Source organism: Tachyglossus aculeatus, chromosome 2 (assembly GCF_015852505.1).
Source record: "Tachyglossus aculeatus isolate mTacAcu1 chromosome 2, mTacAcu1.pri, whole genome shotgun sequence".
NCBI classification, from domain to species: domain Eukaryota; kingdom Metazoa; phylum Chordata; class Mammalia; order Monotremata; family Tachyglossidae; genus Tachyglossus; species Tachyglossus aculeatus.
The window spans coordinates 23721311-23748810 of NC_052067.1; the positions used below are offsets into that span (position 1 = coordinate 23721311).

The following is a 27500-nucleotide window of genomic DNA, read 5'->3' on the forward strand; positions in this document are numbered from 1 at the left end:
ATACTTCCACAGAAGCAAACTTGGGCCCTCTCAAATGGGAGAAACTGAGCAAAAGGAGGGAGACTAAGGCCATTAAGCAGGTGTACCTAGCTGCAGTAAATCCCACATACTACAGTTTTCCAGAAACTGAGAAACTAATGAAGGTGAGTGAAAGGTCAGGAAGGGGAAAATGGTTTCCAGAATCCAGAGTTGGGATCTGCAGATCTCAACCCTTCCGCGGGAGGCGATTAACTAGGGTCACGGGGCTTTGCCCTCGAGGACACAAAAAACTTAGACGGGAAGCTTTCCTGAGTGTTATTGCTTTATTTAATCTATAAACATTAGATTTATGCAAAAAACAAACACCGCTTTGAAGGAAAATAAGTGCTTGAGACATTTGATAAAAAAGATTATATCATTCACATTCCTATTTCTTACATGATGTACAGTTGAAGTGTTCCATAAAAGAATAAAAATTTCCCTTTACGTGTAGTAGTTTAAAAAAAGTCAGTATTTTCAGGAACGACAACGTGCTATTCCTTAGATTTCGATCTCGGATGAGAAAACAACAGGCCATTGTGTAATCTTACATTACATTCCAGTTTATGGTCCTGACTGGGGAGTTATAAAGCACCTTTCCGCTCCCCACGTAGTTAATGGTACCAGAATATTCTTCCAACTCACCGGCAGCGGGTCCCAGCTGTAGGACAGCACAGAACTAGCTAAGACGGAATGGCTTGAATCCACACTGCCCCAGTAGCCCCATAATGGACCCATTAGCCCACCTCTTCTCCATCCTCCTTTTCTGAGCCTTCTGAAAACTCCCCAATCCAATCTAACCTCGTAAACACGGAACCACTGATTGTCTGCCACTAGTCTCTCTCTCAAAAATATCTAGTTTACCGAAAACGAGACGATAGAAATGCATTTTAAACAAAATCTCTTCTCTTGAAATCTTACAACTCCTATGTGGATAAACACAATTCTTACTGATCTGCAAAGCAATACTGCCTGGCTTGTATCACTGTGCCCCTGGCTTCCTAATGCGGCCACGGGACACGACCTGTTTCTCTCTTTGGCGCTAGCTAGCCGGGCGGGGGGAGTTGGGGAAGGGAAGGGAGTGATAGGCTCGCTTTAGGTGGCAAACTGATGGCTACAGGCACAGGCCTCGGCGTCAGCGGGCGATCGTTGCAAGGAACGGGGTTAAAGCCGTGACGATCTGGCGACCAATAGCCCCTCACTGGAACTGTTTCTATTCCAACCGAAGTCCAGCTTGAGCTGGGTGAAGGGATGGCTAAGGAAGACAGACTTGCAGAAAGTGCAGAAAATGGACCCCAGCTGGAACCCACACTTCTTGCAAGCGTTCCCTGCAGGGTGGCAGGCCTGAGAACAGCAGTACTGCAATATAACTCCTTTCCGCAGTGCCAAAGTGTCCGTGTGCATTCACGGGGGCGGTAGGGGAGTGGGGGTGTATAGTTCATTGGTTTTTGCATAGAAAGCTAGAGGTTACAAGAAAAATATCAAGAAATGCAACACCGGGGTTTCTTGCATTGGGATGATTGGTGGGCTTTTTGGTTTGTTTTTTTGTTTTTTTTTTGGCAAGATATATACCAACAAAGGAGGGAAAAAGTTGGACCTTCTCAGAACGTTTGGCAAATATAAAACATCTGCCTGAATTCGGGGTGGCCATGGTTGACTTCATGGGTGGTGCTGAGAAAACTGTATCATGGCTTTTCTTCCCCCCCTCAGCCTGGCAACATGAAGAGAAAAGTTCAAGGCCTTAATTAAACCTTTAATGGAAACTGACCTTTCACTTGGAGGTGCGGGCTGAAAGAAAGGCAAGTCTGGGTTATTTTACGGAATGTGGTACAAACACCGGTGAGAGGTGGCTCCGCCCCTGAAAGGGTCTTGAAAACCAGCTCCGAGAAGGAAGGCCCTAGGGCTCAACTGAACTGAGCCTAAGAAAGGCCAAGATTCATGCCTGTTGAGTGTGAGCCTCAGTGCCCGGAGGCAGTGTGTCATTGAGTCCATCTTCCTGATTTGAATTTCCCCTTTAGCTGGTGTGGCGTTTTTCATTCAGGGGTTGTATAATGCTGTCTTAGGGCCCCAGAGTGTCACTTAGGTCTGGAGCTCATTAATGCAACCGTAATTTCCTGGAAGCACTTTCCTTTCCTCTTTTCAGAGTCCGGCTGAATATATATATATATATATATGTATATATACATATATAGACATAGCTATCTTATAGTTATGTACAGGCATTAATAAAGTGCAATTGTTATTGGCTAATGTAAAGAAAACATTTCCTGAGGAAGTGCTAACACAGCTTATCCTATAACCATGTCAAAGGCATCAAATGCTATATGTCACCCACTCCCCAATTCCGCTGGTTCCCAGAACCCCTGGTTCCTCTCCAGGGCCAGAGCTTCTGGGGAATGGTGAGAATCCCGCACCCCGAGTTCACAGGAAACCAGTCCACACGTTTATCAAGTCCCGCTTCCTGCTCCATGTCCGGGATGGGAGGAGCGGCCTCCATCCAGCCTGCCCCAGTGGCTATTTGGTAGTGCTCATGGAGCAGTCCTCGGGAATCTTCTCCTCCGAACAACTTCTCCCTGACAGTCTGTCCAGGTGCTCCAGTTCACTGAACCGCTCCGCCACGCACTGAGCCGTCAGCCGAGCTTCGGGGTCGTGATCCCAGCACTCCGTCAGCGTCTCACACACCATCTGGATCCCCTGGGGAAAGAAGGCCAAGACACCTGTGAGTCTGTGTAAAGGGACGGGAACTTGGGGGAGAGCAGCCAGAGAAGACTTGGCGCTGCAAATGGGGGTGGAAGCCCTCAGAACTCCCGAGGAAAGGAAGAGGCAGGAAAAGGGATGGGGGGGTCGCAGTACCCAGCTACCAGTCAAGAGGAGGGCGTGTGGGAGATCAGGATCAAGATCCCCCTTACCTTTTGGAACTGTCTCTGCTTGACCCCCAAGACCGAACACACGGGTGTGGACACCATTTGATCCTTTTGATTTCTGCTCACACAAACTATGGCTCTAGGAAATGGACACCTGACTTGTCCTCGTGAGGGTTCCAGTTTGCCATTCAGGGATCGACTGACTACGACGACGTCCCCTCCCAGTCCCAAATAGCGCTCCCCCCAAGCCCCGCTGCCCCCCACAACCACCACCATCAGAAATTGGCAGACTTACGCCAGCTCAGTGTATTTCCCACAAATCACATCAACCAGCGGTTTCCACAGTGACTCCACTCGTGGCTGGGAAATCAGCCTCTGAGCTTGGACACGTCATGGAAGGATCACTGACCTAGCCCTTGCTGGCTTGGATTTTCACTGGCCGCTCTCTACACATGCCAAATGTTTTCAAACTCTCCCACCCCCATCATGATTTCACAATGGTGAATTAATTGTACAATTGACCTAATTGAGGGTGTTGATGAATGTCATAGTTAATAGCGGGATGATTGTTTGTATACAAATAACGTTTATTTTATTCTGGCACAAAGATTAAAGGCAGTAAATTAAATTAAATATTGAACGTTAACTTGAAATCAATAGCGCAACAAATCTCATTAAGAGAAAAAATGAATTATGCATATTCATTCCAGGATTTTATCACAATGAATAATGGGTTCATTACATCAGCCCTACTGCCAGGGAGAGAGATGAATATGGAAGAGATATAGCACTTTATCTTCTGAGTACAAAATAAATACTGAACAGCCCTGAATTTTAAGATCGTAAGACTCTGCGGTCTAGTGGAACTCACTTTACCAAAGAGACTGTTAACTCTCCTGTTACTACTACTGGCCTGCGGTTTCTATCGCTTCCACGTTGTTGGCCTAAATGATCAGCACAAAGCTAGGTCTGGCACAAAGCTAGAGGCAACTTTTCCTGCCCAATTTATCTTCCTGACTGTGCCTGATTTGTTGTTTACATTTCTTATCTGTCCTCTCACTGCCCGTTAACAAAATCTGACTTGGTTATTGGCTCCACTGAGGGAGTGAGCTTTTACTGAAAATAGCCATCTAAATTTACTCCCAAAAAGGAATACAGACTGGAAAGAATAGATTTCTTAGGGAGGCTAATCAGGGCTATGTACAGCCATGAATATGTGTGCATGAATGTATGAACACACACCCAACTATCTTTTGACTTTATGCACATGTATATGTGCTATATGTACATATATATGTACACACACACATATATGTGTATATATAATACATGCATGTATAAATAAACACTTCATACAGTGCTCTGCACACAGTAGGCACTCGATATGTACCATTGATGGTGCACTCAATGGGATATGAGCAATTACTGTGTGAACAGCATAACAGAATAGAATTGGTAGGCATGGTCCCTTCCCTCAAGAAGCTTACAATTAATTTCCATATCTCCTATACACTTATCCATAGCTCTCAGTACCTAGGTATTAACTCTTCTCCCCCGCCCCAACCCTCAATGTGCATGTGCACACATGCACACACTTTGCATCACTGTCATAGCCGAGAAATCAGAGTTAAAAAGCTTTACATTGACATTTATTCCAACCCTTGAACTATGGCTGGACAATTTCCAGAATATATTCAGTTTTTCTGCCCAGCTAAGCATCTGATGGTCTCTGAGATTGGGGTTTGTATCACCTCATGGGGAAAAACTCATTAAGAATCTAGTGGGATTTTCCAAGCAGGAAGTTTTCTTGATGTCTTGGCCCTTATTTTCATTTCTTCCTGTTACTCATTTCTGCTCTGGCGTGCTCAAACATTCCTCCACGCCCTGGGGTTCACACCCAGCACATGCCTTTCAGGCACGGCTAGAACAAACTGGCGAACAGAGCAGTGTCCCACCCCATTCCTGATCTGGTGAGGATTAGCTGCCAGCACCGAGGGCAGGGTCTGGAGGTGAGGAGTGGTGGAAATTCAAAACAAATAAAAGGAAAGTCTCTTGTGAAATGACATAGTGTGTGTTTGGAACCTATTTGGTGATCAGAACACTCAAGGGCCTTGGAGAGGTGGGGCAGAATGGCTTGGGAAAAATTACAACTTTAACACAGAATTATACTTCAGTGGATATTCTAGTCCTGTCAGACGGGGGTTTGCCCTGGGGAAAGAAGCCATTCCAGTATCTCCCTTCTCTTTTTCGCCTAAAAACCTGACCCGTAACCCAAAATGATCCATGCTTTCTAGTCTTGTGAATTGGCCCCAAAGCGCTCTTCCCTGCTGGGAGTTTCCCTTGGAGAACCCTTGGCTCACAGGTCCCAGCTGGAAGTTGCTTACCTGGTGACTGAGCCACGTGTTGGGTATCTCAGGCCGTCCTCGATCTCTTAACACGTTGTCCTTCATGCTTTCTACACAGGGGTGCTCTCTCACCTTGGAACCAAAGGGAGGTTCGTAGTCTTTAACTTCTGCAGAGAGACACACAAACAGAAAACTACGTTAAGGGTGTGTGTGTGTGAATAAGCTTGGATCAAGTACTATTTACTGCCCCCAGAATCGCTCTGCACCCAGCAATTGCTCAATCGATGTTTTTGATGAGGAGGAGTCCCCTACAGAGTGGCTGGCAAGGAAGTAAATGCCATGAGCTAAGGGGGTGTGGAGAATAAACCATCCAAGGCCTCTACTCCAGCAGAGGTCCTAACCTAAACAAAGCATAATAATAATATCATCAGAATAATCTTGCGGAAAGTTAAGCGCTACAGTGGAATGAAGGTGCAGGTATGTGTTGTGGGGGAAAGATCAACACCTGCCTACTTATGTCTTTTGCACCTCTAACTCTGACCCTGCTCTGCATCTTGAGCGACCTTTGAAGGTTGGAACCACCAGGCCAGCTCTCATCCCGACAATGTAACTAGTTGTCTGACCTCTTGGCTGAGCCGGCTCGCTCCCATCCTCCACCTCTTATTCACACTTCCCCTCCTGTCTGGAACTCCTTCCCACTGCAGAGGAGACAGGCCCCCACTCTCCCCATCTTTAAAGCCCTCTGCAATCGCATCTCCTCCAGGAGGCCTGTTAAGATTCATTTGGAATCTCCAATTGCCACTTCAGCAACTCCATGCCACCCAAGGATCTGGGCACTCGCCCCAGGGGCAGTTATATTTATTTTAATGCTCATCTCTCCCAGTAGAATGCAAACACCCCGATGGACAGGATATGCCTTCTAATTCCATTATACTCTGGATCACAAAGTGGATCCTTCATTCAGGTTTCAGGTTTCTGCTGACAGGTGGCATTGGCCTGGGTTCTAATCCAGGACCAGCCACTTGCCTGATGTGTGACCTGGGGCGAAGCACTTGGTTTTCTTATCTATAAAAATGAAGGTAAAATACCTGTTCTCCCTCCCGCTCAGACTGTGAGCCCCTTGTGGAACATCAATTATGTCTCATCGTCTTATATTGTGTATCTACCCCAGCTTAGTATACTACTTGGCACCTAGTAAACGCTTAACAAAAAGTCAGAGTCCCCCAGGGTCTAAGCTCTTGAATAACTCTCTGTGTTATATAATGGCTATAATGGTGCCCTGAAGTTGTGTGAATGAAGTGGAAATATTTTCAAGAAGAAGTAGTTCATAACCGTATTGGAGTGGCTTCATGGTTCTATATTCTACTGCCATTTAAATGTTTGGTAATAAAGGGATGGGGTCAAATTTGGGGACTTAACTGGAAATTGGTTTGGGGAATTTTGTTTTTTAAAGTTTCTCATCAGCCTCTTGTCTTTCAGCAATCCTGTGATTTGGGGAACTGTGGTTTTAAAATGGTTGAAACATTCTACCTTGGAATACAAAGGTACTTAGGGATTCTTGGAGGGGAACACGGGTCTGCACTGAGAAGGGTTCAGTGAACTTTTGGAAATGGGATGGCAGGCAGGAATCACATTAACATTTTGTTTTTTTCAGAGCTTCCTTGGAAAGGGGAAAACCCTCAGGGGCTAGAGATGTTAGAATGGCAAAAAAAGTACATGCCATTCTTAAAACAAGTCAAATTATCCTTGTATTGCCTTATAAAAACAAAAAGTCATTTGAGGGAAGATGCCTACCACAAGCAATATCCCATTTATTTTTCATTGCAGATGTGTGGACTTTAATAAAACTCATATATTTTGTCTCAAAGCACTAATTGGAACAGTATGTCCTATATTTTAAGCTCCTTTAAGGGCAGGTGTCATGTCTACTAACTGCTGTATTCTCCCTAGTGCTTAGTCCAGTTCAGTCCTTCCTTCAGTCATATTTATTGAGCACTTACTAAGTGAAGAGAGCTAACTGTACTTAGTGCTTGGGAGAGTGCAATATAACAATCAACAGACACATTACCTGCCCACGAGTTTCCAGCTCTGCACACAGTAGGGAATACTTAATAAATACTAATGATTGACTGATTTTCTGGTGAGAAGGAAGGCATCCTTGCACGCTGTGCGAACACCGTCATGCTAGTGGTCCACCCAACAGCTACTGCTTCAGTGAAGTAAATGTCACCAACAGTTAATGTGGCTTCCAAGAGATACCCAACTAACTTCTGGGAAATTGCTTAGGCCCTGGCAGGAATGGGCTAAGTGCCTTGCTCTTCAGCTAATTTACTTCATAGGCTTCATCTGACATGACACACCTACTTCCCCTCTCCATCCTCCTCCTTTGGCTCCTAGAATGGTGATGCTTTCTTCCTCCTCCCAATTCCTCCCAGTTGAGCTCAACCTGCCCTGCAGGCCTGGATCACAGGGTGTGGTTTAGAGGATGATGTGGCCTCTGACTACACCAGATCCTAAATCTTTCTGCATCAATTCTTTTTCCTCTACGCAATGACACGTCCTCACTGCTTTCCGTTTTACAGGATGTTGTGGCCTCTATGTTAGATCTTTAATCTTTCTGCATCAATTCCTTTTCCTCTACACACTGACACGTCCTCAGCTTTCTGGGGGATGGGGATCAAGAGAACCTCTCATGTCACAAGGGTCCACTGTGACGATTCTCCTACCTGACAATTCACGGAGCTCCCAAACGCCCAGGGAAGGAAAGGGACAGCCAACGAAGGGCTCTCCTCCTTTCCCAAGAAGGAATAAGGGTTTCTGTTCCACTCCCAGCCCTGGGAGAGGGGAGAAGGGGGAGTGGGCCCAGCAGGTCCCTGTCTTTTTTTTTGTCATCATCAGGAAACCTCTGTAAAGGCCTCTCCTGCCAGCTTCCAAGCTAATGAATGACAGAGAATCTGAGGTGATCCTCAATTTTACCACACAAGTACGCCCCCACTCTCAAAATATCTGTTCTATTAGAATGCTCTCCAGAAGTGCAAATGGCAAAGGTTTTACTAGTTTAAAGCTGTCAAAACGTGTTTTTCCAAAATCTCTTGGGAAACTTTCTAAACCTATGTCCATATCCAAGTTTTAAAGCTTCTCGCTAGGTTTTTCTTGCTCTATCTTCAACTTGAGTGAGTGCCACACGTTTCCTTTACTTGCCTCCAAACGACCGGCTATTTCCACTCGCTGCCACACTGCTCAGATACTCTGTGACGTGTTTTCATGTTATCCAGCCAATGCTTCACTATTGGGTTATTGCCAACACAAGTAATTGTGCTCTGGAAGTCCACAGCCAACCTTCCTGACAGTATTATCTACGAAACTCAAGTTTAGCCTGATACGGTTACTGATGCACAAATACCCTACGGATGGAATTGGGAATTTGGCTATTTAAAATTTCAGCTGAGCCTGGGGATGGGGTGCAGGGAAAGCTCCTTGCCAAGTGTCCGGAGATGGGAGAGAGGCTTCAGTTTAACAATTCCCCACGTGTCGCTCCTTGTAAATCAGAGGCCCCTCACGGTCCTGCTCTAGTGGAAGCCTGTAAAACAGGGTGGAGGCTGGAATGTAAGGGCGAGGCCGGGGAGCGTGGGATATGGGACAGTGAGGATCCTGGCTCAGGTTTCTCTCAGCCCGCATTTCAGAGCCACAAATCAGAAGTGATCTGAGGGCCCTGTCATGTCATGAGTAAGCCCAGTGCAGGTCTGCACCTGTGAGTTCAGACTCTATGGTTAATCTCCTCTGGCAAGAGAATGGGTTCTAAATCGCATATCTTTTCAATGAAGCACATGCAGTGACGCACGCAGCCTGGATTCCTCCCTGTGCTTCTCGCCCTCTGATATCTCCGATAAAACCGGATTACTGTTGGTGGTTGGAGGCTTGGCTCCTGGTTTGGAGGCTAGGGGGCAAGGAGGCATCAATCCTTTCCCACCCTCCTAGAGCAGACTCCCTTCCACAAGATGGGCTTTTAGCCTCAAGACCCTATCTCTCCTTTATTAAGGTGCAAGAACCGGCAGCCGCTGCCCTTAGAAATCTGAGCCTCGGGCCAGTTCGGGAGTTTGGCGGGATGGTACAGCCCCTCAGTGGAGATGCCAGAATGAATAGCAGAAGAAGGATCAATCAATCAGTGGTATTTACTGGGTGCTTACTGTGTGCAGAGCACTGTACTAAGTGCTTGGGAAAGTACAACAGATTTTGAGCTCGTTGTGGGCAGGGATTGTCACTATTGCTGTATTGTACTTTCCCAATCGCTCAGTACAGTGCTCTGCCCACAGTAAGAACCTATTTAGAGAAGCAGCGTGGCTCAGTGGAAAGAGCACGGACTTTGGAGTCAGAGGTCATGGGTTCAAATCCCAGCTCCGCCAATTGTCAGCTGTGTGACTTTGGGCAAGTCACTTAACTTCTCTGTGCCTCTGTAAAATGGGAATTAAGACTGTGAGCCCACCGTGGGACAACCTGATCACTTTGTAACCTACCCAGCACTTAGAACAGTGCTTTGCACATAGTAAGTGCTTAATAAATGCCATTATTATTATTAATAATATTATTAATAATACAATTGAATAGATATAATATAACAGAGTTGGTAGGCACATTCCCTGCCCATGAGGAGTTTACGGATTCGAAGGGGAGTCAGACATTACTATAAATAAATTATGGATCTGTACATAAGTTCTGTGGGGCTGAGGGGTGAATAAAGGGTGCAAATCCAAGTGCAAGGGTGACGCAGAAGGGAGTGGGAGAAGAGGTCAAGTGAACGTCGAGGGAGAAAAGGAGCCGACGCTACTTTCTTGCTTCCTCCCCATACTCACTTATCTTTCCCCGCTTCCTAACGTTCTCCTCAAATGCTGTGGAACGGAGCCAGCAGAGCTACTTAATTAAAAGCAGCTCCCTGGCCTCTTTTGGTGTTCCTGCTCCTACTGTAAAGATTGCACGCCAGGCAGCTCCACCATGGCTGGCCATTGAAATCTTTCCTCAAGTGCTTCCAGCAACACCAGCCTCTCCCTAGGCAAGCTCTCTCCGGCACGGGTTGCAACCAGTTCTCTTTCCCTCTGTCTGTCCCCACCCCACTGCCTTCTCACTGAGGGAGTCAACTGCATTTCCTCTCCTCGTTCTGTGAAACAGGCCTCTGCTCTGCATTTCGGCCTCGGAGGCCATTAGGGAGATTACGCTTGCCTTTCCCGTCTCATCCACATCACTCTGAAGGTAAGTGTCTGGGACAAAAATTATATTCCTCACAAAGCTCAGCACCTGATGCCCAGCTGTTTAGTAGGCTGAAAGACCAAATTAACAGTAAAGCAAACTGAAGTTTTCCCCAAAAGCAGCACCCCAGGGTGTCTACATTTGCTTTCCAAGTGATCCTCTCCTAAAGATCCCGGCAAGCATGTTTCTTTCCTGTCCCTCGCGTCCATTTTGCCTCACAAAGCAACAGTTTGACAATGACTGCAGAGCCATTCATGAAGTAATGTTACTCTCCAAGTTATAGCCTTGCTCAGTTTGTTGCTCCTCTACACCCCACATAAATGAATTAAGTTTGATATTTTGGGTTTTTTTTTAATATTTGCTAGCATTGTCTGTTAAGCCTGTGAATACTGTACATGTTGCTTTCAGTAAAACGACTGAACTGAACTGGTATATGCCACCAGCCACTTCCCACACACTACACAAGCAGCTCTACGAACGCCAAACACAGAGCTGTCTTTGTGAACAGGAAATAGTCAATGGGACTTGGCCTTGTTGAACGGGTGCCCCTTTTTCTTTAAAAAAAAAAAAAAAAAAAACCAACGAAAAACCTCAAATACAAACAACCACAGAAATCCCATAAGATGTTGGAACTATGAGGATGTATTCCACTCCCTTCTTGCCTCTTTGCGACATGCAATGGAATTTTACAGGTTGGAGGGATTCCGACCCCAGGAATTTGGACAGATGAGTTGGCAAAACTGAGAACTTTAAGGGATTTGGTCTGTGAAATGTGAGGCTGGAGTCCTGTAGTCAAGATACTCTTCTAGAAAAGATGGTTACAAGCAAACCAGGTGACTGCATGAAGGGTTTTCAGAATGGACTTTCTAGAATGGGGGTGGGTTTGTGGAAGTCATTTACTGAATTTTCCCATCATGTGCTGGCTGCACACATACTTCTCCAGCAGCGGCAGAGGGGAAGTGGCTGCAGGAGCTCTTGGTTGGGCTCCAAGGGCAAAACCAATCAGTCACTCCTGCCACCGATGAGCTGGCAGACCAAAGTGAATCCCTCAGCAGACCAGATGAGGCCTTTGGGGTATCACTCTCCATCGTATGTCTGGCACCTAGTTTGCAGGCAGTTCACACACAGGGCTCTTCCTTAATAAGTCTGTTTCACAGAACCCGAGGATGAATGTCCAATAATGTTCTTTCTATTCCTTGGTTACAGAATGATAGTTTAAAAGCAGCAGGGAGGGGAAATCAAAATCTAAGTAAAATTCCCCCGGTAGGCCTCGAGAACTCCAGTTGGAAGTTGAATTTTGAGTACATCAAGCAACTGTTCAATTATTTTTAACCCCACACTATTCTTGAACTATTTAGCTTTCGTATACAAATTGAACTCGGAACTGAAAACAAAGTACTGCCAGAATTACTGCCTGGATGGGACTCTTAATATAGGTTACCCACAGAGGAATGGCACTGCAGTGAAACATCAGACAGAGCAAATAATAATTATTATTATGGTATTGGTTAAGCACTTACTATGTTCCAGGCACTGTTCTCAGCACTGGGAGAGATACAAGGTAATCAGGTCGTCCCACGTGAGGCTCACAGTCTTAATCCTCATTTTACAGATGAGGTAAATGAGGCACAGAGAAGTTAAGTGACGTGTCCAAGGTCACACAGCAGACAACTAGTGGAGCTGGGATTAGAACCCACGTCCTCTGACTCTCAAGCCCATGGTCTTGTCACTAGGCTGTACTGCTTCTCAAAGGCTCTCCTTGGACTGACTCCCAAGTGCTTAGCACAATGTTGTGCCCACAGTAAGTGCTCAATAAATATGACTGATTGATTGACTGACTGCCCAAGGACGGCCTTGCAGACAGCTAATTTGGACCCGTCAGCTCTGCATTATCCCAGTTCTAGATCTTCATGCTATGGAGAAGAAGTGAAAGAGCACTGGGCTGGGATTCAGGAAATGTAGGGTAACATTCCCAGCTCTGCTGACACAACACTGACCGTCACCATCCGCAAATTGAGATGCTACCTTTTCTCCTTCCTACATCTCAGGAGGACTGAGAGTCTTGGTCCCTCTGTGAGCTGGGATCTTGGAGAAAGGTGTGACAGAAAAACATTAAAGGTTCATGACCAAGTTTGGATAAATATTCATTTTTACCCTAATTAGGGCACCACTTGGAAGTCCCGTCTGCTGGGTTGTAAGCCACTGTTTTCCACCAGACTTCCCGAACTGAAATCCTAAGAGTTGCTTTGTCTGCCCAGGGAGCTACAAATGCTATTGCTTATGCCAATTTTGAGTAAATATTTGGAAGTTTGAGAGACGTATAAAATACATACAAAGCTAAACTCTTCACCTTCCGTCCCAAATCCACTCCTCCTCCTAACTTTCCCATCAATGCAAACACCACCACCACCATCTTTCCCATCTCTCAAGCCTGAAATCTTCACATGATTCGGTCACCAAATCACGTCAGTTCCTTCTTCACAACAACGCCAGAATCCACTCCTTTTTCTTTATCCAAACGGATGCCACGTTGGCCCAGCAGGCATATCCCATCTTGACTACTGAATGAGCCTTGCTGATCAGTTTTGTGTACTGCACAAATAGAAGGGGGTAATGAGCGTTAGGTTATAGAATTCAAGTGCATACCTCCTATTCCATTGCAGCGAGAGGTCATCTCCCAGAGGACCAGAGCCATGGAGTACACATCAGTTTGCTTGAAAGACTCAACGTTCTCTAAGTTCATTCGGGACTCCAAGACTTCAGGAGCCATATATCTTGCTGTGCCGACCTGGAACATGATAAAAAAGCAGCTCACAGTTCTGTTTCACTCCAGTTTTTATGAATTCTGCTGATACCTGTAACATTCAGCAAATTATCTGCAGCTCCTTCTTCCTACGTGGGCAGATTTAATTGGAAACAGTCAGTTGAGAGAACCATTTGGGTTTCTGTGGGGATAAGGGAATCACAGGGACATGGGATGGAGGAAGGGAGGGGAGAGACTGCACAGCTATGAGAGACAAGGCAGCTAATTATCCTCAGCCCTGGACTCCAGGTTTTGTGCGTCCCGGTGGCTGGATGACTCTGAATTCTGTGTGGTTTTATTTAGTAGTAAGCCTGTCATTAGTTAATAAGATACACTCTTCGGCATAACCATGTTTAGAGAGCTTTACCCAAAGGTGGCACTGTATTCAGCTGATGTTTGGACAAGTACAGAAATAAAACCCAGAGTAAAAACTTTCTACCCAGTCAAGAAATCTTAAAAATAACCTTTCCACATTGCAAATAATGGACATCACTGATTTTCAAAGGTTCTTGCCATCGTGTCCAAAAATTGTTTTGCTAATACTGCACATATAACCCAACCAAAGTAAGGAAATGCCAGAATCTACAGACTTTGGTCAGCATATAAGTCCCCTCATCACCATCCTCATGGATCGTGCAAAAGACAATTCTGCAAACCACTAGAACTTCTTGGCTTCTTGATGTTGAATGTGAAACTATCACAATGAGGATTTACTTCAGGATTAACATTTTCTACAGGGCTTTTTGTTTTAATCAAAGACAAAAAGGAACACCTCTGCAAAAAATTCAGATGTAAAAAAGAAGAAGAAATAAACTACTTCTCCAGGTGGCCAGTCACCTACTCAATCACACCTACTCTGTATCCAGAGGAAGCTGAACAACTACGGTTTCTGAAGTACTATGACGAATCCCAACCCAAAAGACAGCTCTTCTTTTGGTTCCCTTTTTTGCCTCAATGGGGGTGTCCAAAATGATATTTTTAATGCCACTGCTCACCTGAGGAAGAAACTAAGTGGATACATGCAGAAAGTTAACATTGGGATGAAATGGATCTTCCTGAAGAGAAAACAGCCTTGGGGATAGAACTTTCAGACCCACCAAAATGCTTACTAAATTTGGATTGAACTGATGATGTACATGTCCCAAATCTATCTAGCCATCCTACTCCATTTCACTACATCAACAGACCTCCGAGGCTGCCTGAAGAAATGCATGTCGAGTCCCCCTTATAAAAAAAGTGACTGAAAGGAAAACAGGGTTTTTTCAATCTGTTTTAGGCCCGCACCGACTGATATCTCCTGGGATACGGGAAATATGATAAATTAGCATGACTGCCCTAAGCTAGCTTGACAACCCCAGAAGACGTTTTATAGAGGGAAAAATATCCCCAAAACTCAGGATACAAAACAATTCCACTGAACTATTAGCGATAGCCTGTCGGCCGAGGGTGTCTAGAGAAATCACAATTATTAAGACGCTATCACCTTGGGGGCGTTATCTATCGGCCCTAATCTGAAGAATTCATTTTTTAAATAAACATTCTGCAGTTCTGCGCAGTAGCTTCTTGGCTAAATACGTTTCTCGTTCTTACCTATGACCGTAAAATGCTTCCCCTGGATTCTGAGGCCAGCAGGCCGGTTCGACGGGAATGAAGAATTCCACGTGCCCCCGCTGACCCTGCCCAAAGTGGCAGAACTGGACGGCTGTGCTGTCTTAGCCTTAAGCTGCCAGACAAAAATCACGCGGGCCGCTGAGTTTGGTTTGGAGCCCCCGGTGTTTCTAAACGCCGTTGTGTCTACTTGTAATCGGGCTGAAAGACTCCCCCAACCCGGCCCAGATCCCGGAGAAACCGGGGTGGCAGAAGCGGCAGGCAGCGAGCCCCATGCACGCCCCCTCACCTGCCCGCTGTTAGCCAGGTCGTCCACGGAGAGCGTGGGATCCAGCCGCAGGGACAGCCCGAAGTCGCAGAGGCAGCAAGTCAGGTCGTTCTTCACGAGGATGTTGGAACTCTTCAGGTCTCTGTGCACGATGGGGGTCTTGGGCCGCCCGCAGGGGGTGTGGTCGCTGTGCAGGTGGGCGATCCCCCGCGACAGGGAGCTGCCCAGCTTCCACAGGTCCTCCCAGCTGATGACGTGCCGCGTCAGGTACTCCTGCAGGTTCCCCCTGGAGTGGAAGGCGGTGATCAGCCAATACTGCTTCCCCAGCTCCGTCTTCCGCTCCTCGGCCGTCAGGAACTGGAGGACGTTCTCGTGCTTCAGGTTGATGTCGGAGAAGATGTCCTTCTCCGTCTTCCAGGAGGCGTACTCCTCGTAGGGGAAGATCTTCACCGCCACCGTCTCGAACTGCTCGGACGTGTTCTGCTTCAGCTTGGCCTTGTAGACCTCGGCGAACCTGCCCTTCCCCACCAGGGTGTCCAGCTCGATGGGCAGCAGCTCGGTGTTGTGGTTGAGATTGTTGGCGCAGGTGGAGCTGATGTCCGAGCGGTCGTCGTCGATCATCATGGCGCAGCGGTCGCTGCACTCCATGTGCTTCCGGCCCTTCGAGCTCTTCTCCCAGGCCGTGTTCAGCTTCCGCCTCCGCTGCACTCGGTAGCAATAGAAGGTGACGATCACCGCGACGGCGATCCCCAGCGGGGGGAGGAGGCTGATCACCGTCACTGCCATCAGCTCGGGGTTGGCGGCGACTTCTAGAATTGGGGGAGAGGAAAGAAATACTTCACAAGAGTGTCCGCGAGGGAGCTGTAGGGCTGCCTAGTCCTTCCACTTTGGGAATCCTCCCAACACTCTGGAGAAGCCACGAAACTGTCTGCTGTACATTCCCTAGCGCTTAATGCATGGCTCTGGACACCGATCTGCACACTCACTACATGCAGTTGTTGCTGACGATGACGATGACGTAGGGGTCAGGACTTTCTCTTGGGTCCACGGAAAAAAAGACCGAGCCACAGAGGGAACCCTGGCCCGTGACCTCCAACCTGGAGTCCCGGGAGCAGGGAGGTAACGACGTCATCCCAGAGGCTTCCGAGCTACATTCAGGATTACGCAGCATGTCCTACTGGAAACGGCACCAGCCCGCGAGTCAGGAGACTGGGGTTCTAGTCTCAGCTTCTTCACTTACCCACTGGCTGAACTGGGGCAAATAACTTCTAGTTTCTCTGTGCCTCAGTTTCCTCAGCGATTAAATGGGGATTATATACCACTCTCCTTCCCCTCCTTCGATTGTGAGCCCCATGTGGGACAGGGACTGTGTCCACCTGATTTGCTTCTAGCTATCACAGTGCTTTGCACATAGCCAGCACTTAACAATTGCCACAGTCATTAGCATCAGGAAGGAGATAGACAAAGAGCAGGCGGGAAGTGGTAGAGGGCAATAACCCTTCTTCTGCTCCCTTTTAGGCCCCAAGCTGTCTCCTTAATAATAATAATAATAATGATGGCATTTATTAAGTGTTTACTATGTGAAAAGCACTGTTCTAAGCGCTAGGGAGGTTACAAGGTGATCAGGTTGTCCCACGGGGGGCTCACAGTCTTAATCCCCATTTTACAGATGAGGTAACTGAGGCACAGAGAAGTTAAGTGACTTGCCCAAAGTCACACAGCTGACAACTGGCGGAGCTGGGATTTGAACCCACGACCTCTGACTCCAAAGCCCGCACTCTTTCCACTGAGCCATGCTGCTTCCTTGCAGAGCAATCCCTGAAAAACAGTTTGCTGTGGAGGTGGGAGTGTCTGCAGCTTGCCACCGCCCCACAAACCAACCCACAGTATACATCCTCGTTACTATTTAGATTAGTTGTCTTTTTAGTCCTATGGGAATACTGAAAAGCAATATTGCAAACCACAGTCTGTTACTCCAAAGGAACTGATCAAAGCTGAGATGAGTTTCTGGAAGCAGGGCGGAGGGAAGAGGACCATGGCCAAGAAGAACCAAACCACTGAAACGCACTCCAAGAACCAGAGATGGCATCAGTCTTACAGGGCTTCTTTGTATTTCACTTTGGAGCGGACACTAGCATTAAGGAACGTGTTTGAGCCCCGTTTCTCAGTTTGAAACTGACTCCCAACCATGATTCTCAGCTCCCCGTTTGTGAGAGGACTTGTACAGGAGACAAAAGCTAGCAGATCACTGAATAGGCAGTTGTGGCTAAGAGAAGGGGGGGAAAGGGGGCGGGAAGAAGGTGCTTATGTTCACAATTACTTATTCAGCCTGGGGCAATAATTCTATCACCTTTTTAGACACCTTTGTAAATAAGTCAACAATCTAGGAGACTTGGGAAATAATTTTTCCACTGGATCGGCATTTAAGCCTAAAATCCTAAGCTTTCATTCCATGTATACATACCCCTGATACAAAAGCACCCCAAGGAGGCATCTTTAAATAATGAAGGAAAAAAAAAAGCAGCTAGAAAGGAAAAGGACATGGGGATTTTGAAAATGTCCTTTCGTTCCCACTCCTTTCCACCCCATAAAAAGTCATACACAGATGGCTAGCAATGTAACAATCTCCAAACTTACCCCTCCCTGTGGACCACCTCACAGTCCATCCCGCAAGAGAGGACTATAATATCAAAAACAAGGGACAATAGTAAGTACCCAGAGGGATTGACTCTGGAGAAGAAAAAGAGTTATGAGGCTATCTGTGACTACGCCAGATAGAGATATATGGGATAAACCCTAGATATGTTTAAATAGTGTTTGACTGGATGTTATAATCAGAATAATCTTGAACCATTCAGCAGGGTTATTTAAAAAGTCTTATTTATGTCTAACCTGAATTTTTCCAGCATGAAGTTATGATGCAGCATGTTTATCTATTAAAAATTAATCTTCTCAATATGCCAAGGTGTCATTCCAAATATAAGAAAGTTTAAAAGAAGGCAATTATGGTCTGTCCATAGATTGTAGGGATAGTTTATAATTGCTCATTGCTACTTCCTGTTCTTCAGTAGGGTGTCAATAAAACTGAAATTTGTTGTACTGTTCAGTTAAGCAAGGTCTTTAGAAATCCCCCCAGGCCACTGACAGCAAACAGAAGTTCCAATTTCTTCTCTATCTTTCCTTTGCTGTTTGAAAATTCTACACAGAAAATTTTGGGGGAAATTACGGTGCAAGGGCAGTGGTTCTTGAAACTTTAAGATCCAGTGAAAAGTGTAATAAAGCACACTAAAAGGAGGTTTCCTGGCTAGGTTTTTATCTAAGCATGTCACCCACACCTTTTTTAACTTCAGTAACCCTTAGACTCCTACTGACACTGCAACAAAAATCCAGAGAGTTACTCCATACCCCTAGTGAAGAAGTGGACGAATCGCTGAGTCTACACAACCACTACTGAAGTAGAACTGAGCAATTATGCAGTTGATTTGCTCCAAGAAGACAACTTTGAAGTCTGAATGATTTATTCAGACCCCAAAATTGATTTTTTTTTAAATGACCCAGTTGAGTAGGACTCAGGACTGTGCCCTGAAAGAGGGGAAAGGCTGGGCAGGGTCTGATTCCCTCTTCTCCCATCCCACCCAGTGGAACTTTTTTTAATGGTATTTATTAAGTATTTATCATGTTCCGAGCACTGTACTAAGCACTAGGGTAGAAACAAGCTAACCAGTTTGGACACAGTCCATGTCCCACACGGGGCCCAAAGTCTTAATCTAGATTTGCTTGTATCCACACAGTGCTTAGTACAGTGCCTGGCACATAGTGAGCACTTAACAAATACTACAATTATTATTATTAATCCCTATTTTACAGATTAGGGAACTGAGGCGCAGAGAAGTGAAGTGACTTGCCTAAGGTCACCCAACAGACAAGTGGCAGAGCCAGAATGAGAACTCAGGGCCTCTGACTCTCAGGCGCGTGGTCTTCTCACTTGGGGCTTGAAGCAATTTCCCGGTCTGGCCTGAACCTGTGTTGGGTTCAGAGCTCCAGATGCGATCAAGACTGACAGAGGTTTGAGGAGTTTGGACTGACTGAGGTAACTTCTCCTTTCCTAACGGGCAGTAGGCAAGAGAAACAGCGAGGATAGTTGATAAAGCACATGCCTGGAAGTCAAAAGGACTTAAGCATAATAACAATAAATGAGATATAATAATAATAATAATGTTGGCATTTGTTAACCGCTTACTATGTGCCAAGCACTGTTCTAAAAACTGGGATAGATGCAAGGTAATCAGATTGTCCCACTTGGGGCTCACAGTCTTAATCCCCATTTTACAGATGAGGTAACTGAAGCACAGAGAAGTTACGTGACTTGCCCAAGGTCACACTGCTGGCAAGCGGCGGAGCGGAATTAGAACCCACAACCTCTGACTCCCAAGCCCGGGCTCTTTCCACTAAGCCACGCTGCTTAGCGCTTACTGTGTGCCAAGCACTGTAGTACGCACTGGTGTAGATACAAGATAATTGGGTTGGATCCAGTCCCTGTTCCTCATAGGGCTCATGGTCTTAATCCCCATTTTATAGATGAGGTAACTGAGGGACAGAGAAGTGAAGTGACTTGTTCGAAGTCATCCGGCAGACATGTGGCAGAGCCAGGTCCTGGGTTCTAATCCCAGCTCCATCACTTGTCCGCTGTGAGATCTTGGGCAAGTCACTTAACTTTTCTCTGCATCAGTTACCTCATTTGTAAAATGGGGATTAAGAATGTGAGTCCTACGCAGAACAGGGACTGTGTTCAACCTAGCTTGTATCATACCCCAGTGCCTGGCACATAGTAGGCGCTTAACAAATACAATTAAAAAAAGAACAACACCTACTTCTACAGATAAGAGTCAAAAGGGCAAAACTTCTCACTCCCTATTTTTACGTGGCCAGTGGAGAGCTAGATCCTTCCACAAGGCCATTCTCCCCACAGAAAATGGCAAACGTTGTTCGAGGTGAAATCTGGAAGCCACGCTCACCCTGTGGGGCAGGGTACAACTGTGTGTGCGAGACACATTCGCTGGTGAATCCCTTGGTCCGAGACTCTCCCATGAATGGAGGCATCAGAACAGACCCAGGGTCACTGGTAATCCAAAAATCCTCTAGCAAAAAGACCCAGCCACACTGCTCTAAATGAAAGGAATCTTTGAGCTGTCTGAATTCCCAGCAAGCATTTTTCAAGTCAAATGTCAAGCAGAAATGCGTTCAGTACACAAAGTAAACCACAAACCTGCCGAAAAAAAATTAAAATGAAGCCCAATGATTTTCTGGTGGTTAGAAAAGTGACTATTCTGGCTTTTTACAGATGTCTTTTGGGCTTTTTAAACCATGGGCAACCCCCTAAGTTAATATCAGATAGAGGTTTCTTTAAAGGCAGCTTGAAACTAGGCCTGTAAAATTCATGATTTTAAAGGTCAATAACTACAAATTACAAACAAGGTAGTAAAAACTGTGGGCAGATTGTTCAGTATACATTACCTGGAATGTAAGCCTGCCTAGATGAATTGGCTATTAGGGACCCTGCCCAAAGGAATATCCTAAATACAACTTAGAAAAGGCCTACGGTGGAGTTTGGCCAAAGACCGACCAAAAGATTGAATTTGTTTTCCGCAGTAAAGCAACAGCTCGAGTCATAATTTCCCCAAACGTCTTGCAAAAGTGTTTGTTTAATTATGCTGGTGTCGCATAGGAACTGAGGGAATTTGTGGGAAATATTTCTGCCTCAACATTTGCTATCTACCTCATCCGATTTAGTTTCATCTGATGCTGGCAAAGATGCCTCCAAGCAGACAGTGCCAGAAAGAAGTTTATCAAAGGGGAAAGGCAGAATCTCTTCCCCAAAGGGATAATGAGTCCTAATTTTGACCTCAGGTGGGTTTCACATATATTGATTCTTCTACTCTTTTGTCCCCATATATTTACATTTCTCAGGAGCTCGTATGCCTCAAACAGCAACCCTGTAAAGTACGGAGGTGCATGTAGGTATTAGCCCCATTTTGCAATTGGAGACTGGAGGTTCTTAAAAGTTAATGAGATACAGTGGCACAGTTAACTAGAATTTGGGTCTCAACTCTCATGCTTCAGGACTCTCTTAACAAAAGAAAAGCAAATCACATTTACCTCAAAAACCCAAGGACCACAAGTGATATTGGTTTAAGGGGCCTGAAATTATCTAGATTATTGCCGTAATTCTCTACTTTGTTTTTATAGTGTAAGACGAAACTTAAAAATTCCTTCCAAGCCAATGAAGGAAAAAATAACAATGATAATAATAAAAATAATTGTGGTATTTGTAAAGGGCTTATTATGTGTGCAGCACTGTACGAAGCACAGGGGTAAATACAAGATAATTGGGTCAGACACAGTTCGTGTTCCACATGGGGATTAGAGTCTCAGCTGGAAGGAGAACCATTCATTCAATCGTATTTACTGAGTGCGTACTGTATGCAGAGCACTGTACTAAGCGCTTGGAAACTACAATTCGGCAACAGAGACAGCCCCAGCATTTAATCCCTATTTTACAGATGAAGATACTGAGGCACAGAGAAGTTAAGTGACTTGCCCGAGGTCACACAGCAGACCAGTGATGGAGCTGGGATTAGAATCCAGTTCTTCTGACGCCTAGACTCGTGCTCTTTCCACTGGGCCACACTGCTCCCCAGGAGGAACTTGGACGTGGGATGCATTTAAAATCCATTGGGGTAAATTCGGTTTTTCTGGCTCTGGTAGACTCCTGATAATGTCAGTACAACCCTAGTTTTGTCTAAAGACAGACCACTGAGCCTCTTCTATAGTGCTGCACTACTTTTTGGGCACATAATAAGTGCTTAACAAATACGATTATTATTATTATTACTATTATTATTATTAAATGGCATAAAAGTCAGTCAATCGCATTCACTGAGAACATACTGTGTGCAGAGCACTGTAATAAGCACTTGGGAGAGTACAATATAACAATATGACATATATCCTGCCCACAATGATCTTACAGTCCAGAGGAGGATAATAGAAGTGTATAAAACAACTTGAATAAGATCGAGGGTAGGGATTTTCCTGGATGTAGCCACTCATAACTTTAACAGCATGAATTTGATTCGTTTGGCATTTATCTTACAAGGAATGTTAATATTACTGGGGAATGTGACCTCCTAGCCTGCTACTTTATTTCCCAGAGTAAATACTTTTCTGTCTCCAGATTTCATTGTGTAAGTGTTGGTTTACTATCTTGCAGAGAGGAGATGGGAGGGTAAATGGAATATCTAACTTCAAGTTTATGGCTAAGTGTTACATGTTTAACTTGGGAGGGTTAAGAAACTATTAGGGTGATTTAGAAATCCCTAGAGGGCAGGGATCATGTCTACCAACTCTACAGTACTCTCCCAAGTGCTTAGTACAGGGCTCTGCACAGAGAGAGTGCTCAATACCAGTGATCGATGGACTGACTGATTCACTGATGGACAGAAAAACTGTTCACTTCACCATTTTTCTTCTCCCTTTCTGGCAGGGAAGTATTTCTGTACATTAACATAACACCAATTTTGTTAAGAATCTTATTTTTCATTTTTCCCCTCCCCGTCTAGACTCTAAACTTGTTATGGGCAAGGAACGGATCTGCTAATTCTGCTGGATCGCTACTTTTCCAAGGGCTTAGTACAATGCTCTGCACATAATAAGCGCTCAACAAATACAATCGATTGATTGATTGTTCCTTCTCATTCCCAACTCTTTTTCTTGCGATGATTAAGGTATGTAGGTATGCTTTGGTCTGTCCCTTTACTGTTGATGAAAAAGCTTACTGCCAGTTACCTGAAAGATCACCCCACCCACTCTTATTCATGGTTTAGCAGATAATCTCTCATGAATGACCACATTTTTAAGTTTCTGAATGACAGCTACTATTGGAAAGGAACAAATCAGTGTGTCTGTTTTTGGCTTCAGCCTCACTACCCACAAGTATTGCATTTCCTCCATACAGGACAAATTCAATTTTAGTTACAATTTCCCCGATGCGCTATCATATATAATGCTTCTCTGGCATGCTGATGAAGGCTGGCCTGATTTCCTTGTCGCTAATCTTCTACCTGGTGATGGAAATGTCAACAAGCAAACCAAGCAAGACCACCGGTTACATATGTTGACAATTTTCCCCAAAAGAGATTTACTGGGCTCTCTCTCCAGTCACGATCCTAGGGAGCAATAAATATTTTTCAGAGCAACAAACACCCTCTCTTCCTGTCTTTTCATTTCTTTCTCTCATTACTAAACACCAAACCAACGTCCAAAGGTACACTACCTCTTTATTACATATGCTATCTTTCTCCAAGGAGCTTAAGATGCTTCTCCAACATTATTTCATTCATCAACCCAACAGTTCTGAAAGGTACCATGCAAAAGGGCAGGCTGAGTCAAAGAAACATTGAGTTGGCTTTTGCATTGGCCAGAGAAGTGAACTTTACTCTTGTTTAAGTACTGGATACCTTTGTGCCTATGGCATAGGCAGAGTAGATTATTTTTAAAATGTCCTGGAATTCAGAGTTTACATAAATAATATTTGCCATGCCAATCAATTTTCACCACTGTACCAATAAGCGCTAGTGACTTTACGTGAGAGAGAGAAAATGTGAGGGGAGATGCATGAAATCAAAATCTATCTCCTCAGTAAACACTAAAATTAAAATTCACATGAATACAATTAATTTTATTGCCTCCGTCAGTAAGCATAGGTGTGTGCTAATAACACACAAAAATACTTAAACGTAAACTCACTACCATAGCAGTACTGCATATTGAATATTCCAATAGTAGTAAGAACCTCCTGAGAATAACTTCTCAAAATGGTGGAAGAAAAGCAGGCTCTCCAACTACAACCAGTAGAAATGGTTCTAGTCCTGTGATGCACTTCACGAGAAACAGTGTGGCCTAGGGGAAAGAACACAGGCCTTGGAGACAGAGGACCTGGGTTTTAATGCCACCTCTGCCACTCGTCTGCTGGGTAACCATGGGCAAGTCACTTTACTTGTCGGTGTCTCGGTTTCCTCATCTGTAAAATGGAGACTTGATACCTATTATTTAGACTGTGAGCCCCCCTACTTTAGACTGTAAACCCAGTGTGGGACAGGGAATGTATGCAATCTGGCTATCTTTTACCTTCCCCAGTGTTTGTGCAGTGCAGTTCTTGACAGCTAGTAAGCACTTAACTAATACCAGTCACCATTATTTCAAATCCAAACTACTCTCTTCTACACACACACACACACCCCCCTCCCTCCAGTTATCACCCCACCTCCCTCCAAATATTCCTCTCCAAACTTCTTGAGTGAATTGTCTACACCTGCTGTTTCAAGTTCCTCTCCTCCAATTCTCTCCTCGACCCCCTCCAGTCTGACTTCCATCCCCTTCACTCCACAGAAACCACCCTCTCAAAGGAAACAATGATCTTCTTGCCAAATCCAACAGCCTCTACTCCTTCTTAATCCTTCTCGATCTCTCAGCTGTCTTCGACCCTGTCGGCCAACTCCTTCTCGTGTAAATATTATCCAACCTTGGCTTCACTGATACTCTCCTCTCCTGGTTCTCCTATCTCTCTGGCCTCTCATTCTCAGTCTCTTTCTCTGCCTCCCATCCCTTCACTGAGGGTGTCCCTCAAAGTGCAGTTCTGGGTCACAGTCTATCCTCCACCTACACCCACTCCCTTGGAGAACTCATTCGCTCCAATGGCTTCAACCTGATGCTGATGATTCCCAAATCTACATCTCCAGCCCTGATCTCTCTCCCTCTTTGCAGTCTTGCATTTCCTCCTGCCTTCAAGACATTGTTACTTGGATGTCCCGCTGTCAATTTGTTCGTAACATGTCTAAAACAGAACCTCTCAACTTCCCACCCAAGCCCTGTCCTCCCCCTGACTTTCCCATCTCTGTAGACAGCATCACCATCCTTCCTATCTCACAAGCCCATAACCTTGGTGCTATCCTTGACTCCTCTCTGTCGTTTAATCCACATATCCAATCCATCATTAAATCCTGTCCATGGGACCTTCACAACATCGTTAAATTCTGCCCTTCCCTCTCCATCCAAACTGCTACCACATTAATCCACTATGAGAAGCAGCGTGGCTCAGTGGAAAGAGCCCGGGCTTGGGAGTCAGAGGTCATGGGTTCTAATCCCAACTCCGCCGCTTGTCAGCTGTGTGACTTTGGGCAAGCCACTTCACTTCTCTGCATCTCAGTTTCCTGATCTGTAAAATGGGGATTAAGACTGTGAGCACTACGTGGGACACCCCTGATTACCCTATATCCCCCCCCCCCAGCACTTAGAACAGTTTTTGGCACATAGTAAGCACTTAACAAATACCAACATTATTATTATTAATCCAAGCACTTATCCTATCCCACATTGACTGCTGCATCAGTCTCCCTGCTGACCTCCCTGCCTCCTCTGAGTCCATACTTCACTCTGCTGCCCAGATCATTTTTCTATAACAAAACATTCAGGCCATGATTCCCCACTCCTCAAGAACTACCAGTGGCTGCCCATCCACCTCTGCTCCCATTTGGCTTTAAAACACTCAATCACCTTGTCCCCTCCTACCTCACCTCGCTACTCTCCTACCATTCATTCTTTCATTCAATCGTATTTATTGAGCACTTACTGTGTGCAGAGCACTGTACTAAGTGCCTGGGAAGTACAAGTTGGCAACTACCACAATCCGGCCTGCATACTTTGCTCCTCTAATGCCAACCTTCTCACTGTATTTCTATCTCATCTATCACTGACTTCTCACCCACGTCCTGCCTCTGGCCTGGAATGCCCTCCCTCTTCATATACAATTACTCTCCTCCCCTTCAAAGCCTTATTGAAGGCACATCTCCTCCAAGAGGCCTTCCCTGACTAAGCCCTCCTTTCCTCTTCTTCCACTCCCTTTTGTCACCTTGACTTGCTCCCTTTATTCACCCACCCTAGCCACATAACACTTCTGTACACATCTGTAATTTTATTTATTTAATATTAATGTCTGTTTCCCCCTCTAGGCTTTAAGCTTGTTGTGGGCAAGGAATGTGTCTGTTTCCCATTCTACTGTACTCTCCCAAGTGCTTAGTACAGTGCTCTGCACACAGTAAGTGCTCAATAAATATGATTCTCACACACACACACACACACACACACACACACACACACAAATGCACCCTTCTTAAAAAACACAAGGTAGACAAAGGTTCAGTTCCCCATGGATACTGAGAATATATTTTCTTGCTCATTTATCATTTTCTCAGCCATGACCTGGAATCTTGTGTCTTTCTTTCGCCCCTTACAAAGGGAGTTCCTCGTGAACTGCAGAGGGCAGAACAATCAAGCATTTGTGTCATTTTGCAGTGAAGCCGTTGGGCTTTTTTTTTCCCTGTACACTTAGAGAGTGGATTTCAGTTCATTCCTTCCCTTTGGGGTTTCCATACCAAGGTAGCATCCTCCTGTTAATTATATTCCCTCCCAGATTAAAAAGGGGAAACACTGAGACAAGTGCGAAGAAAGAAATGGAAAGATAAATCAGCATTTATCCTGCTAGCTGGGTTTGACCACTCAAGGTAGTTTGAAATTGGATGGAAAAATAACAGTGGAAACTTTTATGACTACATCTGGAACCAGCTGGAGTTTTGTGAGGCAAATCAGGTCTGTGTTCCAAAAAGAAAAAAAAAAAAAAAAGAAATGGTTTCTAAAACCTTTCCATCAAAATTTCACAACATTTGGGGAGGAGAGAATTGTGCCTTGCGATTCTTTAAAAACACAGATGAAATTAGATGTTTAAATATGGCTAATTAACATCAGGCTGGTATAAGTAAGGTCAGAAAAGGCTTTTCCAATTCATTCATTCATTCAATCAATCGTATTTATTGAGCGCTTACTGTGTGCAGAGCACTGTACGAAGCATCTTCTCAAGTCCAACTGGTGTGGTCAAGTGCCAGCATGCCAGTTTAGATTAGTCCCAGAAGGAAAGCTAACAGCTGTGAGCTGGTTTGCTGGATATTTTTCCATTGTTTTGGTGTTTTAAGTGATTTATGCTGGCAAAAGGGTAACACTCAGATTGCCACCTCAGTCTAAACAGGGTGGGTCAGAGAACAGGTGAGGCAGCCAGAGTGCTTAAGCACCCTAAAATTGCCCATCAGAACCATCATGAGATCTGTCTGGTTCTGGTGAACTGTGCTGATTTTACTATTTGTCTGTTTAAGAAAAAAATTCACAAGAGACAGTTTCTTTGCATTTAGCCACTTCAAATATTGTCTAAGTTATGCTTGACTGAGTCACAAAGCCTACTGCAACCC

General features: G+C 45.2%; 1 protein-coding gene across 1 annotated transcript in view; it reads right to left on the reverse strand.

Annotated features, from left to right (window-relative positions):
- Positions 1–283: 283 nt before the first annotated feature.
- TGFBR2 (transforming growth factor beta receptor 2) overlaps positions 284–27500 on the reverse strand; it is an 84985-nt gene continuing 57768 nt past the window's right edge. The window contains exons 4-7 of the mRNA XM_038761184.1: positions 15169–15956; positions 13115–13256; positions 5267–5394; positions 284–2712 (exon numbers count right to left, since the gene is read on the reverse strand). Of these exons, the coding sequence (XP_038617112.1) occupies positions 2533–2712; positions 5267–5394; positions 13115–13256; positions 15169–15956 (1238 nt within the window). The 3' untranslated portion in view covers positions 284–2532. The remainder of the gene's footprint in view (positions 2713–5266; positions 5395–13114; positions 13257–15168; positions 15957–27500) is intronic.